At 51.6% G+C, this 13,513-nt stretch overlaps 2 protein-coding genes across 5 annotated transcripts in view; both read left to right on the forward strand.

Moving 5' to 3' along the window:
- Cdc34 (cell division cycle 34) overlaps positions 1-1,291 on the forward strand; it is a 6,911-nt gene extending 5,620 nt beyond the window's left edge. The window contains exon 5 of one of the 2 annotated variants that reach the window (XM_021204629.1): positions 743-1,291. In XM_021204629.1, the coding sequence (XP_021060288.1) occupies positions 743-953 (211 nt within the window). In that variant the 3' untranslated portion in view covers positions 954-1,291. The remainder of the gene's footprint in view (positions 1-742) is intronic. The other variant, XM_029542337.1, reaches the window with a different exon arrangement.
- Positions 1,292-1,388: 97 nt separating this feature from the next.
- On the forward strand, positions 1,389-8,182 carry Gzmm (granzyme M). 3 transcript variants are annotated; one of them, XM_021205572.2, is made up of 5 exons: positions 1,389-2,344; positions 6,029-6,188; positions 7,028-7,166; positions 7,255-7,521; positions 7,908-8,182. In XM_021205572.2, exons 1-5 carry the CDS (start codon positions 2,290-2,292, stop codon positions 8,079-8,081), a joined length of 795 nt encoding a protein of 264 aa, XP_021061231.1. In that variant the 5' UTR covers positions 1,389-2,289; the 3' UTR covers positions 8,082-8,182. The 3 variants fall into 3 exon arrangements, with proteins under 3 accessions (XP_021061231.1, XP_021061232.1, XP_029398196.1); XM_021205573.2 differs by having other exon boundaries at positions 6,032-6,188; XM_029542336.1 differs by lacking the exons at positions 6,029-6,188; positions 7,028-7,166 and having other exon boundaries at positions 2,286-2,344; positions 7,908-8,158.
- Positions 8,183-13,513: the final 5,331 nt, after the last annotated feature.

Below are 13,513 nucleotides of genomic sequence, written 5' to 3' on the forward strand. Positions count from 1 at the left end.
TTATGAACCTTGATAAGTTTTGCCATTTGAAAGCTCATAGTCATGAAGTCTGAAAAAAAAAGAATAGTCAGTGCTCTTTAACCGCTGAGCCATCTCTCCAGCCCCTGATTTCTTTACTTAATTGCTGCCCCTGTGCAAGGAAGCTCTTAAGTGTTGCTTCACCCGTGTCTTTGTGGCTTTGTCCGTGGCCTGGGGCCTGGAACCTCATGAGGTTCTTCTGGGCTGCCCTCATCAGAGTGCCCTTAGGTCAGGCTGCAGTGGGGGGGTTTGATCTTGGTGTGGTATGTGGGTGTGTGTGTGCTATCTGACCTGGGACTAGTGTAGTGACCCCCACAGTACTGGAATTAGAGCATGGATCCTGGTGTGCCTGGCTGTTTCTGTGGTGCTGTGAGCTGGACTTGGGTCCTTGTGCTTACACAACAAGCTCTCTGACTGCATCACCTCCACTTTTTTTTTTTTTTTTTTTTTTTTTTTTTATGACTGTTGTCATAAGACAGATCCTATTACAGCTGAAGCCACCAGAGACTCACAGCAGGCCTCCTGCCTCAGCCTCCAAGTACTGAGTGACAAACCTGTTTCCCCAAGCCAGCTGTGGTTACCTTCCTGCTGGGAGCTGGTCACTGAGCCACTCCTTGTCCCCAGGCCCTTTACTCCATCCCATCTGCTCCCTGCCCTCCATCCAGTGTCTATTTTTGGAATCCCATTGTCCTGGGCCGTGGCCTCACCTGCCCTGTCTCCCTAGGAAGCAGGTCCTGGGGACCAAGGTGGACGCAGAGCGCGATGGCGTGAAGGTGCCCACTACGCTGGCCGAGTACTGCGTGAAGACCAAGGCGCCGGCGCCCGACGAGGGCTCGGACCTCTTCTACGACGACTACTATGAGGACGGCGAAGTGGAGGAGGCTGACAGCTGCTTTGGGGATGAAGAGGATGACTCTGGCACCGAAGAGTCCTGACCCACGTCCCTGAAATAAACTTACAAATTTTACCTCAGCAGGACCCGTGTGGGCCTCAGGCGACAGACTACCTCACCGACGTTCCATGTGGGCTCCCATCCCATGATCCTTAGGTCCTCTTACCCCGTATTCCCCATGGTTTTCCTCGGCTTTGGAGAAGAGCTGTGGTGCAGGGCAGACACCCCACTCAGCCTTCAGATGATGATAAGCCTAGGAGGCTGGGGACCGACTGCCTGGTGGGGAGCCAGAGACTCCAGCCCAGCCCAAGGAGGGCCAGCACCACAGTCTCCTCTCTGCCTTTGGTGTGTGTGAAATCAAATAAAATAGCTTTCTGAGAAGCTGAGAGAATCGGCCAGGACGCCAGTGGCCTTGGGAACTGAGGGCCACCTGGGTAGCCCGGCCAGGGCCGTGGGATGGGCAGGAAGAGGTAGTAATAGTGACTTTGTTAGGTCTCAGTAGTGTACAGGGGCCCCAGGCCCAGAAGCAACTTGCTGCCTGAAGATCCCACCTGCTTGCATCTGGCACTGTGACTGCAGTCAGAGGCCTGGGTCCTGAGATGTGCAGAGGACTAATATCCCAGCAGTCCTTGTGTCCTGGGCTCTTCAGCCCCGGGAGCTCCAGTGCCTGCCTGAGGAATCCCCGTGGCAGGCAGCCTGGTGACTCCTCACAGGAGGGACGGGCTGAGTGATGCTCTGACCACATCATGCTGTGCAGGGTGGCTACAGTGACCCAGTGCTGTAATAGCAAGGGTGCCGTGTAAAGAAAGTGTCACTTTCATCGCGTGGGCCTGTAACTCTCCAGAGTTCCAGTCTCCAGAACAAAGCCATACTCTACTCAATAGCACTTAATGGGACCCGTGCTGCTTATAACTGATTAGAGAAGGACAAGTTGTTGGAAAGGTGATAGTTCGGGCCATCCTCTGCCCATACAATTTGCAGCCAGCCTGAGGTACAAAGATGCAGGGCCAGCAGTAAGGCTCAGTGGGTAGAGGCCTGCCACCAAGCCTAGCACAAGACAGGACCTACATGGCTCAAGGAGAGAACTGACCCTCCGAGTCATCCTCTGTGGGGGTTGAGGTCCCTTGAGACAGACCCAGCCAGGGTTTACCCCCTGCTAAAAGAAGCTGTGCACCAGAATGAGCATCACTGGACTGTAGTTGCTGCCCCCAGGCAGGGGCAGCTTTGACAGCAGAGTTGCTTTCTAAAACCACACAGCAGGGTGTGAAGGAGGAGGAGCTGACACTTGTGTGAGGTGGGTGGTACTTGGAAGGCCACCTGTCCCCACAGGAAGAGAGTAGGGAGCCCCTTCCCCCAAGGACCGTTGATCCTGTGCCAGGATGGAGGTCTGCCGGTCCCTGCTACTCCTGCTGGCCCTGAAGACACTGCGGGCAGGTGAGCATTCAGGAGGGACTGAGGCCCGGAGCCGGGTCTCCAGGGGGCTGTGCGGGGAGGCTGCGTACAGGGAAATTGGCAGGTGAGTCAGATCCCTGAGGTGCACCATCTACAAAAGGAGAGCATACCCTGAGTAAAAGAAAACTAGCCTGGTGACAGGCCTCTGAGCTCAGTATTTGAGGCGTCTGAGGCAGAAGGATTGATGGCCATGAGTTCAGTTAGAGTGAGACCCTATCTGAGGAAACAAAGTAGGGTTAAGGATATAGCTTAAGTTGGGGCATGTGCCTGGTGTACAGAAAGCTTGGGCTCCATATTCCATTCCACCAGGCATGGCAGAGCACACCTGTCACCCTAGCACTGGGGGTGGAGGACCAGGAATTCAAACACTTGCTCTACAGTGAGTTTGAGGCCATCTGTACTGCAGAGCCTCCTGAGCACTGATATTAAAAGTGTGTGGCCGCCAGGTGTGGTGGCACACACCTTTAATCCCAGCACTTGGGAGGCAGAGGCAGGTGGATTTCTGAGTTCGAGGCCAGCCTGGTCTACAGAGTGAGTTCCAGGATAGCCAGGGCTATACAGAGAAACCCTGTCTTGAAAAAAAAAAAAAGTGTGTGGCTAGTGTGTAGCACATGACTTTCTTTCTGTAAAAGTCTTGCCATGTGGCCCTGGCTGTCCTGGAATTTCCAAGTAAATGCCTGCCTCTCAAGTCTGGTCAACGAAAGGCTGTGCTATCATGCTGAGGCCCAGATGGCCTCCAACTCACCGCAGAACTGTGTCTCATGCCTGTAACACCAGCTCCAGAGAAGGAGCCATAGGATCGTTGAGGCTCTGGGAACGTGCTGAATCTGAGCTCCAGGTTCAGTGAGAGGCCTTGCCTCAATTAAGGAGTAGGCTGATGCAGAAAACACCAGAGTTGGTCTCTGACCTCCATATATATCTACATCAATCTGTATGCATATATACATCTGTCTATTTGAGACAAGATCTCACTATTGTAATCCTGGCTGACCTGGAACTCACAGAATCTGCTGGCCTCTGCCTCCTGAGCACTGGGATTGGAGTTACGCGCCACTTCCCAAGTTTTGATGCTTATATTAGCTTGGAATCTTCTAGAACCTCTCCAAAAAAAAACAACGAGGGAGAGAGGAGGTTGGCTTTTGCAAGTATAACAACTTATGGGCTATCCACTGGTCTCTCAGACCACACAATAACTTTTTGTCTTGAGAGTCTGTAGAGACCCTAGCACCACGTAGCCACAACTAATCTCCAACTCCTAGCAATCTGTCTCAGCCTCCCAAGGCCTGCCTTTCCAATGGGATTTTAAAATATGAAGAGAGGCTGGGTCTGCATCTTAGAGGACAGAGCAAGCTCTTGTCTAACATTCAAGAGGTCCTGGGTTCCACCAGGCATCTGGGGAGGTAGAAACAGCATTGGGAGTTCAAGGTCACCCTCAGCTACATTAGTTCCTGGCTAACCTGGACTACTTGAGACATTGAAAAAAAAAAGTTTTGGTTTTTTATGGGGGGAAAATAAAAAAGAAGAAGAAAGCACTTGTGGGTGGGAGACTAACTTGGGTGGTGAAAAGCTATTCAGTTGTTGTTGGTAGCTGCAAGTTCTCTAGACAGAGATCAGCCTGCCAGTTTGTGAAGTGGGCCCCACCAAGTGGCAGGGGTAACACTTTCCCAGAGAACATTTGGTTTCTCTTTAGACTTGGTTTGAGTTTCTTCGTCTTTTTTTTTTTTTTTTTTCCTTCAAGAATTGCTGGGCCAGGAGCCGGGTGTGGTGGCACATGCCTTTAATCCCAGCACTGGGGAGGCAGAGGCAGGCAGATTTCTGAGTTCGAGGCCAGCCTGGTCTACAGAGTGAGTTCCAGGACAGCCAGGGCTACACAGAGAAACCCTGTCTCGAAAAACCAAAAAAAAAAAAAAAGAAAGAAAAGAAAAGAAAAGAATTGCTGGGCCAGGCTGGAGAGATGGCTCAGCCTTTAAGAGCACTTCCAGACTGCTCTTCCAGAGGTCCTGTATTCAATTCCCAGCAACCACATGGTGGCTCACAACCATCCGTAACAAGATCTGACTCCCTCTTCTGGAGTGTCTGAAGACAGCTACAGTGTACTTACATATAATAATAATAAAAAAAAAATTGCTGGGCCAAGGTAGTGCAGCATGCCTTTAATCCCAGCACTCAGGAGGCAGACGCAGGTGGATCTCTGAATTCTTGACCAGCCTGGTCTACAGACAGCCAGAGTGACATAGAGAAACCCTATCTCTAAACTAAAGCTTCAAGAATCATATAAAACAGAGAACTCTGCTCTCTTCTATGTGTAAAGGCCCTGGGATGGGCAGCAGACCCATCAATGTATTGATGAGCCCTTAAAAGCTGCCTCTAACGCCGGGCGTGGTGGTGCACGCCTTTAATCCCAGCACTCGGGAGGCAGAGGCGGGCGGATTTCTGAGTTTGAGGCCAGCCTGGTCTACAGAGTGAGTTCCAGGACAGCCAGGGCTACACAGAGAAACCCTGTCTCGAAAAAACAAACAAACAAACAAACTGCCTCTAACACCTGTGGACTGGCCATGTGGCTTCAGCAAGGCGGGGTCTCTAAAGCGTGATGGAAATCAAGGAGACTCTTGAGTTTGATCACAAATTCTTATCAATATTTATTTTAAATTCTGTTTGTTTTGTTTTGTTTGCGATAGTTTTCTCTGTGTGCTCTGACTGTCTAGAACTCCTGTGTAGACCAAGCTGGCCTCAAACAGAGATGCCTCTGCCTCTGGACTGAGATTAAAGCCTGGCTTATTTAAAAATTTTAATCTGATCCTATTTCTACCTCCCCAGGGCTGGGATGACGGGTGTGCACCACTAGACCTGGATTCTGTGGTTTGGGGGACTGGAACCCAGGGCTTTGTGTATGGTAGGCAAATGTTCACTGAGCCCAGCCTGGCGTTCTGTATCAACCCTTCCAAGAAGTTTGCAGAGAGACAATTCACACCCACAACTCACTGAAATTCAGAAGCCACACCAGAATGGAGACACTCCCACATCCCCCCCAGGAACACTCACACCCACACCCTAGCACCCACAAATCCACATCCTGTCAAGAGTTTCACACTGTGACTTTTTGTGACCGATTCTCCCCCTAAGCATATTCTCAAGGCCCTGCCAAGTGTCAGAGCCCCACTCCTGTCTGTGGCTATGTAATAAGGGTGAGTGCAATGCCCAAAGAGGCCAGAAGAGGGCGCCTGATCCCTGGATCCTATGGCTACCAGGAAAGGGCATATGTTTATATGTGTGTACATATGTATGTACATATGTATATATATGTATGATGGATGTATGTATGGTATGTGGAAGGGTGAATGCAATGTCCCGAAGATGCATTTGATCCCCTAGAGCTGGAGTTCCAGGTAGCTGTGAGCTATCTGGTGTGGGTGGTGGAAATTGAACTCAGTTCTCTGCCAGAGCAGCCAGTTATCTTACCCTCTGAGTCATCACTCAGCTCCTCATTCACACTTTAAGCCTAGCCTCTGACGGCTGAATAGTGTCTGAGCCTTGGGGCCTGGTGGCGTTTGGGCAGGGATCAGTGGGGACTTCAGACTGCTGACCTACCAGATGCAGGGCTTCCAGGCTCAGCAGAGGGTTGGGATGCAGCACCTCCAAACAGCCCTCTCCCCCCCCCCTTCTCAGCAGGCAACAGATTTGATACCCAGATCATTGGGGGTCGAGAGGCAGTCCCGCACTCCCGCCCATATATGGCCTCTCTACAGAAAGCCAAGTCCCATGTGTGTGGGGGAGTCCTCGTGCATCGGAAGTGGGTATTGACAGCTGCCCACTGCCTATCTGAGCCGTGAGTATCCCTCTTCCATGTCCCACTGTGGCTGCAGGCACTGAAGGACTCAGCCCAACCTTCTCTAGGCTGTATAGGCTGTGGGTTCAGGTTGGGTGGATCACATGTTACAGGAAAGGACACCTCCTTCCAACCCTTTCTGTGACACCTGGTAATATTTGAAAGCCAGTCTGCCAGTAAGACAGAGCCAGCCTAGCATGAGGCACCATCGAGAAGCCACTAAATAAATAGATCCATCTTGATAGGGCTGGTAGAGTGACTGCTCATGCCAGTCTCACCCTCAACACTAAAGAAAACAGGAGCCCAGAGCAAAAAGAGGCAGCTCTTGGGCGTGACTACATATGCCTTAGATCCCAGCTCTCAAGGAGCCTGAGGCACATAGACCTCTACCTGAACTGCACAATTCCAGGCTACATAGTAAGATCTTAAAACCAAAAGGGATCGTTAGCTCATGTGTTTCAGAAGGCTAAACTTCAGGTATGGCTCGATCCAGGTATTTACCTGAGGTTCTCTCACGCGGCTTGCAAGTGTGTCGTAGGAGTCTTGTGTAAAGAGGTTATTTCTCTGTAGTGTAGACAATCCAAGAAGTCAACACAAGCCGACTGACTGGCAAGCCTAATCACAGAAGAGAGGCTGCAGGTGGGGGAGGGGCATTAAATCCCCCAATCGGGCGTTGGGTGGGAGCCAGAGCAGGAAGTCTCCTCCCTCAGGAGAGGAGGACAGAGAAGATGGGAGATGACCTGCCAGGAGTGGACTGGGGAGGCTGCCGTGGATGTGTGGAAAGTGGGGAATGGCAGTTCTCAAGCTGTGGGCAGTTGTGGGCAAGGTTTGCTTTGCAGGCTACAGAACCTGAAGTTGGTGCTCGGCCTGCACAACCTCCATGATCCCCAAGATCCTGGCCTCACCTTCTACATCCGGGAAGCCATTAAACACCCTGGCTACAACCACAAATATGAGAACGACCTGGCACTGCTTAAGGTGCGGGCGGGATGGGACAGGGTAACTGAGGGCCTGCCGTAGTAGCCTGGCTTTTATCTGCTACTTACTGGTCCTCCTGTCCCCACAGCTGGATGGACGGGTGCAGCCCAGCAAGAATGTCAAACCACTGGCTCTGCCAAGAAAGCCCCGATCCAGGCCGGCAGAGGGTACCTGGTGTAGTACAGCCGGCTGGGGAATGACCCGCCAGGGTGGGCCCCAGGCCAAGGCCCTGCAGGAGTTGGATCTGCGTGTGCTGGACACCCGAATGTGTAACAACAGCCGCTTCTGGAATGGTGCCCTCATAGACAGCATGCTGTGCTTAAAGGCTGGGAACAAGAGCCAAGCCCCCTGCAAGGTGAGAAGGATGGCCTGTAGGCCTGGCCTGGAGAGCTGCCCCAGCCAGCCTCTGACACCCTGGGGAGTAGAAGGGGGGTGGGACTAACATTCACCTCACTTCTCAGACACGGAAACTAAGACCCTGGGAGGGTAAAACACCCGTGTCTAGGTTGGAAGTCAGGAAGCCAGAGAATTGTGGTTTGAAATCCAGTACCGTAGATTTGTCACCTGGGCCTGGAGCAAAGGCCCTGGGGTACAAAGGAGAGGAGAGAGAAGGGAAGGAAGAGAGAGAGAGAGGAAGGCAGGGGTGCACGTAGAGCTTACAGGAGGCCCCAGCACCTCCCGGATCCCTGCTCCCCAACTGCAGGCACAGAGGCTGACTTGCGTGTCCTTCACCTCTTGCAGGGTGACTCTGGAGGGCCCCTGGTGTGTGGCAAAGGCCAGGTGGATGGGATCCTGTCTTTCAGCTCCAAAACCTGCACAGACATCTTCAAGCCGACCGTGGCCACTGCCGTGGCCCCCTACAGCTCCTGGATCAGGAAGGTCATTGGTCGCTGGTCACCCCAACCTCTAGCCTGATGTCCCAGATCATCTGGGACACCATTCTCGATGGTGGGGGTCGGAAAGGGACTAGGTGTGCCTCTGGGGACCAATAAATCCTAATGTATCTGTTGAGTCCACCCCTGTCTGCCTCTGGCCGCTGCAAACCTCCATTCCCTCTATAATGATGAAGGTGACCCTTCAGGATGGCTGTCAGGAGAGTCCTGGGACACAGGCCTGCTGGGAGGCAGAGCAAGAGCAATGGCAACAGTGTAGCCAGCAGGGGGTGCAAGCTACTCTCTGTGTCTATCCCATGAGGTGGGAGGAGATGGGAGGCTTCACATGGACCGTCCCCAACTTCTGTTTTACTGACATCTCGACAGGAGCAGCCAAAGTGTCACTCCAGTGGGTATCATCAACATACCTAGCATCAGTTCCAGAACATTCCATCACTGTGCTTCCACCTCAAACGATGCCCATCCCCGCCCTGGTCCGCACTAACCTCCCTGGACTCTCCTGCCTGCCGTGTTCGCTTACACTGTGTGGCCTTTGTGTCAAGGTCTACATTGAGCTTGATGTCCTCAAAGTCCCTTTCTATGGTGGTGGGTGTAAGACCCTGACTCCTCTACCCAGTTTCCTTGGGCTCTAAATTAACTCGACAAAAAATGCATTGGCAGGAAAGAAACCATCACAAGTCTATTAAAGAAGTTAGTGCCAAGCGTGCCTGGAAAACATGGCTCTCAGCCCATCCTGTGAGCTCTGCCTTTGGGAGGCTGAGGTAGGGCTTCCTCCATTCCAAAGTCAACCCAGGCCGCCCGTGAGACAGCCTGTCTCAAGGTGAGGGGGTAGCTATCTAAGACAGCCTTCTTCCAGAACATTCTTTTCTTCCTTTGCGAGAGAGTTCCACGCAGCCTGGGCTGGCCTCAAACACCCTGTATCTAAGGTAGCTAAGGATGACCTTGAAATCCTGGTGTTCCTACTTCCACCTCCCAGATGCTGGGGTGACAGGCATGTTCCACAAGCCCTCTTGAGCCTGGTGCTAGGGAGCATGTTCCACTGAGCTAACCCCCTTCTTTCTTGCACAAAAAAAAAAAAAACAGCTTTGTGAGAACAGGAAGTCTGTGAAAGGCCAGCCAGAAGTCAGAGGGTGGAATTACAGCATTGAAGCTTAAAGGCTTTGGACAGCTTATTTTCCAACCTGCACTTTGTCCCAGAATTCTAAATTGGCTCAGCCTCACTCTCTCCCTGCCCCAGGGAGGCTACCACCTGCCTCACCTGGCTTCTGGACTCTGACTGGCCCTGGCTCAGTCAAACAGGCTTCAAAGGTATCAGCAGATTAACTGGGTTTTATAGACAGAGAACGGCATGCCTGGAAGCAACAGATCTGGGAGCCTAGCACGCAGGAGGCTGGGGTGGGCAGGGCAAGAATTCCAGACGAGCCTGGGCTGCAGAGCTGGACAGACCGCTCATTAGTTAGAGCGCTGGCTGCTCCTGTCCCCTTTCACAGGAGAGGACTCAGGTCTGATTCACACGTGGCGCTCAGAACCACTGTGACTTAGGTTCAAGGGGATCAGATACCGTCTTCTGGCCAGCCTCCGAGGCAACCTTCCACCCTATAGAAATAAATCTCAAAAGAGTGAGTGGAGGCATAAGACTCAGAGCTTCAAGGCCATCCATCCTCTGCTACTTAGGGATGTGAGGCCAGCCTGGGCTACGTGAAACCATCATCCTGCCTGCACTTCCCCAGTGGCAGACATATATCACATGCTTTTGCTCTATGGAAGCCCATGATAGTCTAGCACTCCTACCAAGTAAGTCCTAGGCTAGCCCTATCTTTCTTTCTTTCTCTTTTTGTTTAGTTTTTCTTCTTCTTTTGTTTTCTTATTCTTCTGTGATTTTTTTTTTTTTTTTGAGACAGGGACTCTGAATCCCTGGGTGTCCTGTAACTCATCTATGTAGACCAGGCCAGCCTAATTCACAGAAATCCTCCTGCCTCTGCCTCCCCAGTGCTGGGACTAAAGGTGTGTACCACCACACCCCATTCTTTTTCATCTTTGAAATGAAGTCTCCCTCCAGCCCAGGATAATTCTTGCTTATCCTGTTCTCCCACCTTCAGAGGGAGGGGATTAGAAGTGTGAGTCACCAAGTATGGCTCACTTCACCCTCTGTGACATCTGTCACATCTGAGCTCTTCCCTCTGGCCCTTCACAAACACTCACAAACAGTCCCCAACACCCAGGTTGTGTGTGCAAGCTAACCGTGGGTGTCACGGAAAGTTGTTTCAATTTTCTTGTTTTTGTTTGTTTGTTCCAAGACAGGGTTTCTCTGTGTAGCCCTGGCTGTCCTGGAACTCACTCTGTAGCCCAGGCTGGCCTCTGCCTCCATCGTGCTGGGATTAAAGGCCTATGCCATCAGATCCAGCTGGGTTTTTTTTTGAGACAGGGTCTCTTACTGGGACCTGGAACTCTGAATTAGCTAGCCTGGCTGTCCAGCAATTTCTATTCCCCACCCCCACAGTCCCCACCCCAGTACTGGTTTTACAAATCCTTGACACCACTCCAGGCTTTCTCTGTAGAACTGAGCTCAGATCCTTATGTCTGTTGCACAAACACTTTATTCCTTGAGGCTGAGCCAGGAGGTGGTAGCACACTTCCTTAATCCTCCAATCGGGAGGTGGAGGCAGGCAGAAGTCTTGAGTTCGAGGACAGCCTGGTCTATTGAGCAAGTTTCAGGACGGGCAGGGCTACACAGAGAAACCCAATCTGGAAAAAAAAAAAAGAAAAAAGAAAACAAATTAATAAATAAATAGTCGATGCTTATCTGTAAATCCTCAAACACTCATCCATGGCCCCTTCTCCACTTAGACAGAGGTGTGGTGGCCTGAGTGTTTTTCTAGCAAGGTCAGTAAAGCCTAATGTACAGAAGGAAGTGGCCAGTTGGGCCTCAGCCACCAGCCTGAACACTCACAGCCACCAGCCGGCTGGACTTCCTTGCAGCTCTCAGGCCCCCACCAGGGTTCTGGGGCGGCTCCAGCTGGACCCAGATCAGAGGTGCCAGGCCTGTGAGGCAGGCAAGTTGTTTTACTGCTGCTGTCCAAGCCTCCTCAGCTGTTGCTTCCGTCTAAAAGCAGTCCCACCCATCCGATGAGGAGCAGCAGTTCAAAGGCCGACCAAAGACAGGAGCCATACGGGACCTACCTTAGCAGATAAGCAGTAATATGGAGCCCGGAGTTCCTGCCCCACGCCCCACCTGGCAATGCAGAGCACATGAGGTTTTTCTCTTCTCTCTCTCTCTCTCTCTCTGCTTAGTCTGAGCTCACAGTGGCAGCCATTCCCCTGCTTCAGCTTCCCAAGTGTCAGGATGACAGACATGCACCAGCACACCTGGTTTCTCGCCAGGACAGCACCAGTTAGCCCCTCAGCTTCTGATCCCTAGATACCACAGGCTGAGGGCCTGAGGAGGCTGGGGCCAGGGCCTGGGAGGTAGGGGGGCTCAAGAAACATCTCACTGGGAAGAGCCAAATGGAAGAGCACCACGGGACAGCTAGTGGTGTCCTCGCCATAGCAGTGAACATGGCAGAACACAGGTGGCTCCTCAGGGTTCAGCGCACATAAGCAGTTGGCATGGTGTGCAGGCGGGCCATGTTGGCTACTTTTCTGTTGCTGCGATAAAACACCAAGACCAAGACAACTTACAGGAGAGACCGTTTGTTTGGGCTTACAGTTTCCGAGGGTTAGAGTCCACCATGGTGGGTCACCCCGACAATAGGGGCCAAGCATGGCCAGTAGGTACAGGAGCTGAGACAGTGAATGGAATCCCCACACCCACCCATGGTGACATAACCTCCACCAGTACAGTCGCACCTCCTAACCTCCCAAACCATGCCCACCAACCAAGGACCAAGTGCTCAGCTGCAGGAGACTATCAGACAGCTCATTCAAACCACAGCATGCTCGCCCTGCATCTGAGAGGCCGAGATGGGAGGAATCTGAGTTTAGGCCAGCATGAAGACAGAAAGAAACCCTGAGCCAAAGGAAAAGAAAAGAAGAGAAAAGACAAGAGGGGCTGGAGAGGGGGCTCAGTGTAAGGAAGGGCACTTGTTGCTCTCACACAGGAACAGAGTTCCATTCCCAGCACAAGGTGCCTCATCACTCTCTGTAACTCCAGTTCCAGGGGATCCAGCGCTCTCTTCTGGCCTCCCTGGGAACCACTGACAGGGTGCACACATATGTATGTAGGCAAACACACGTACATGTAAGATAAAATTAATAAAATTTGTCTATACATGGATATACACACTAATATAAATAATTTTTTAAATTTAAAATAATTTTTTTCAAAGATTTATTTATTTATTATATATAAGTACACTGTAACTGTCTTCAGACATACCAGAAGAGGGCGTCAGATCTCATTACAGATGGTTGTGGCTATGTGGTTGCTGGAATTTGAACTCAAGACCTCTGGAAGAGCAGTCAGTGCTTTTTTTTTTTTTTTTTTTTTTTTTTTTAAGATTTATTTATGGGCTGGCGAGATGGCTCAGCAGGTAAGAGCACCCGACTGCTCTTCCAAAGGTGCAGAGTTCAAGTCCCAGCAACCACATGGTGGCTCATAACCATCCGTAACAAGATCTGACGCCCTCTTCTGGAGTGTCTGAAGACAGCTACAGTGTACTTACATATAATAAATAAATAAATCTTTAAAAAAAAAAAAAAGATTCAGAATCAGATCTTGTTAAGGATGGTTGTGAGCCACCATGTGGTTGCTCTTCGGAAGAGCAGTAGGGTGCTCTTACCCACTGAGCCATCTCACCAGCCCCAGTCGGTGCTTTTACTCACTGAGCCATCTCTCAAGCCCCAAATTTATGGATCGCTGAGTTCAAGGCCAGCCTGGTCTACAGAGTAAGCCAGGGTGACACAAAGAACCTAGCTTTGCAAAATAAATAAATAATAATAATGATGAAAATAAATTAAAAGCAGCCCAAACAACACGTATATTTTGCAGCTATATCTCAGTAGAGCAAGGGAAGGTTGGTCCTGGGAGAGCCAGAGAACTGCCACCCCAGCACATGCAGGTGGAAAGCCTCCCTGTGGGCTGGGCTGCCCTGGCGCCTGGCGTTTCTTCTGTAGGACCCTTCCCTTCCGCTCCTCAGAAGAGCCCTCACCAGGTGGCAAGTCAAATGTCCACACAAAACTTCAGACAAAAAGTGCTGGCTGTGCTCTCATCTGCCGCCAAGGTTCCAGACCCCGAGCTGTGCAGGTGGAGCCGGGCAGGGCTCACCCTTCCTCTCCCAGAGTCAGGGATTCTGGCTCTGCAGGGCCTGAGGCCTGGCCACTCCAGCCTCTTCTTTACTTGGATTCTTCCCGGTCTCTTTGTCACTTGCCGAGAACTAAGGAGTGGCTGGGGTGGGGGCGGGGTGAGGGTAGAGTGCCTTAGAATTCCACGGGGGAAGGGTCCAGCACTTGGGAGGC

The sequence above is a fragment of the Mus pahari genome, chromosome 9, assembly GCF_900095145.1.
Source record: "Mus pahari chromosome 9, PAHARI_EIJ_v1.1, whole genome shotgun sequence".
Lineage (NCBI taxonomy): Eukaryota > Metazoa > Chordata > Mammalia > Rodentia > Muridae > Mus > Mus pahari.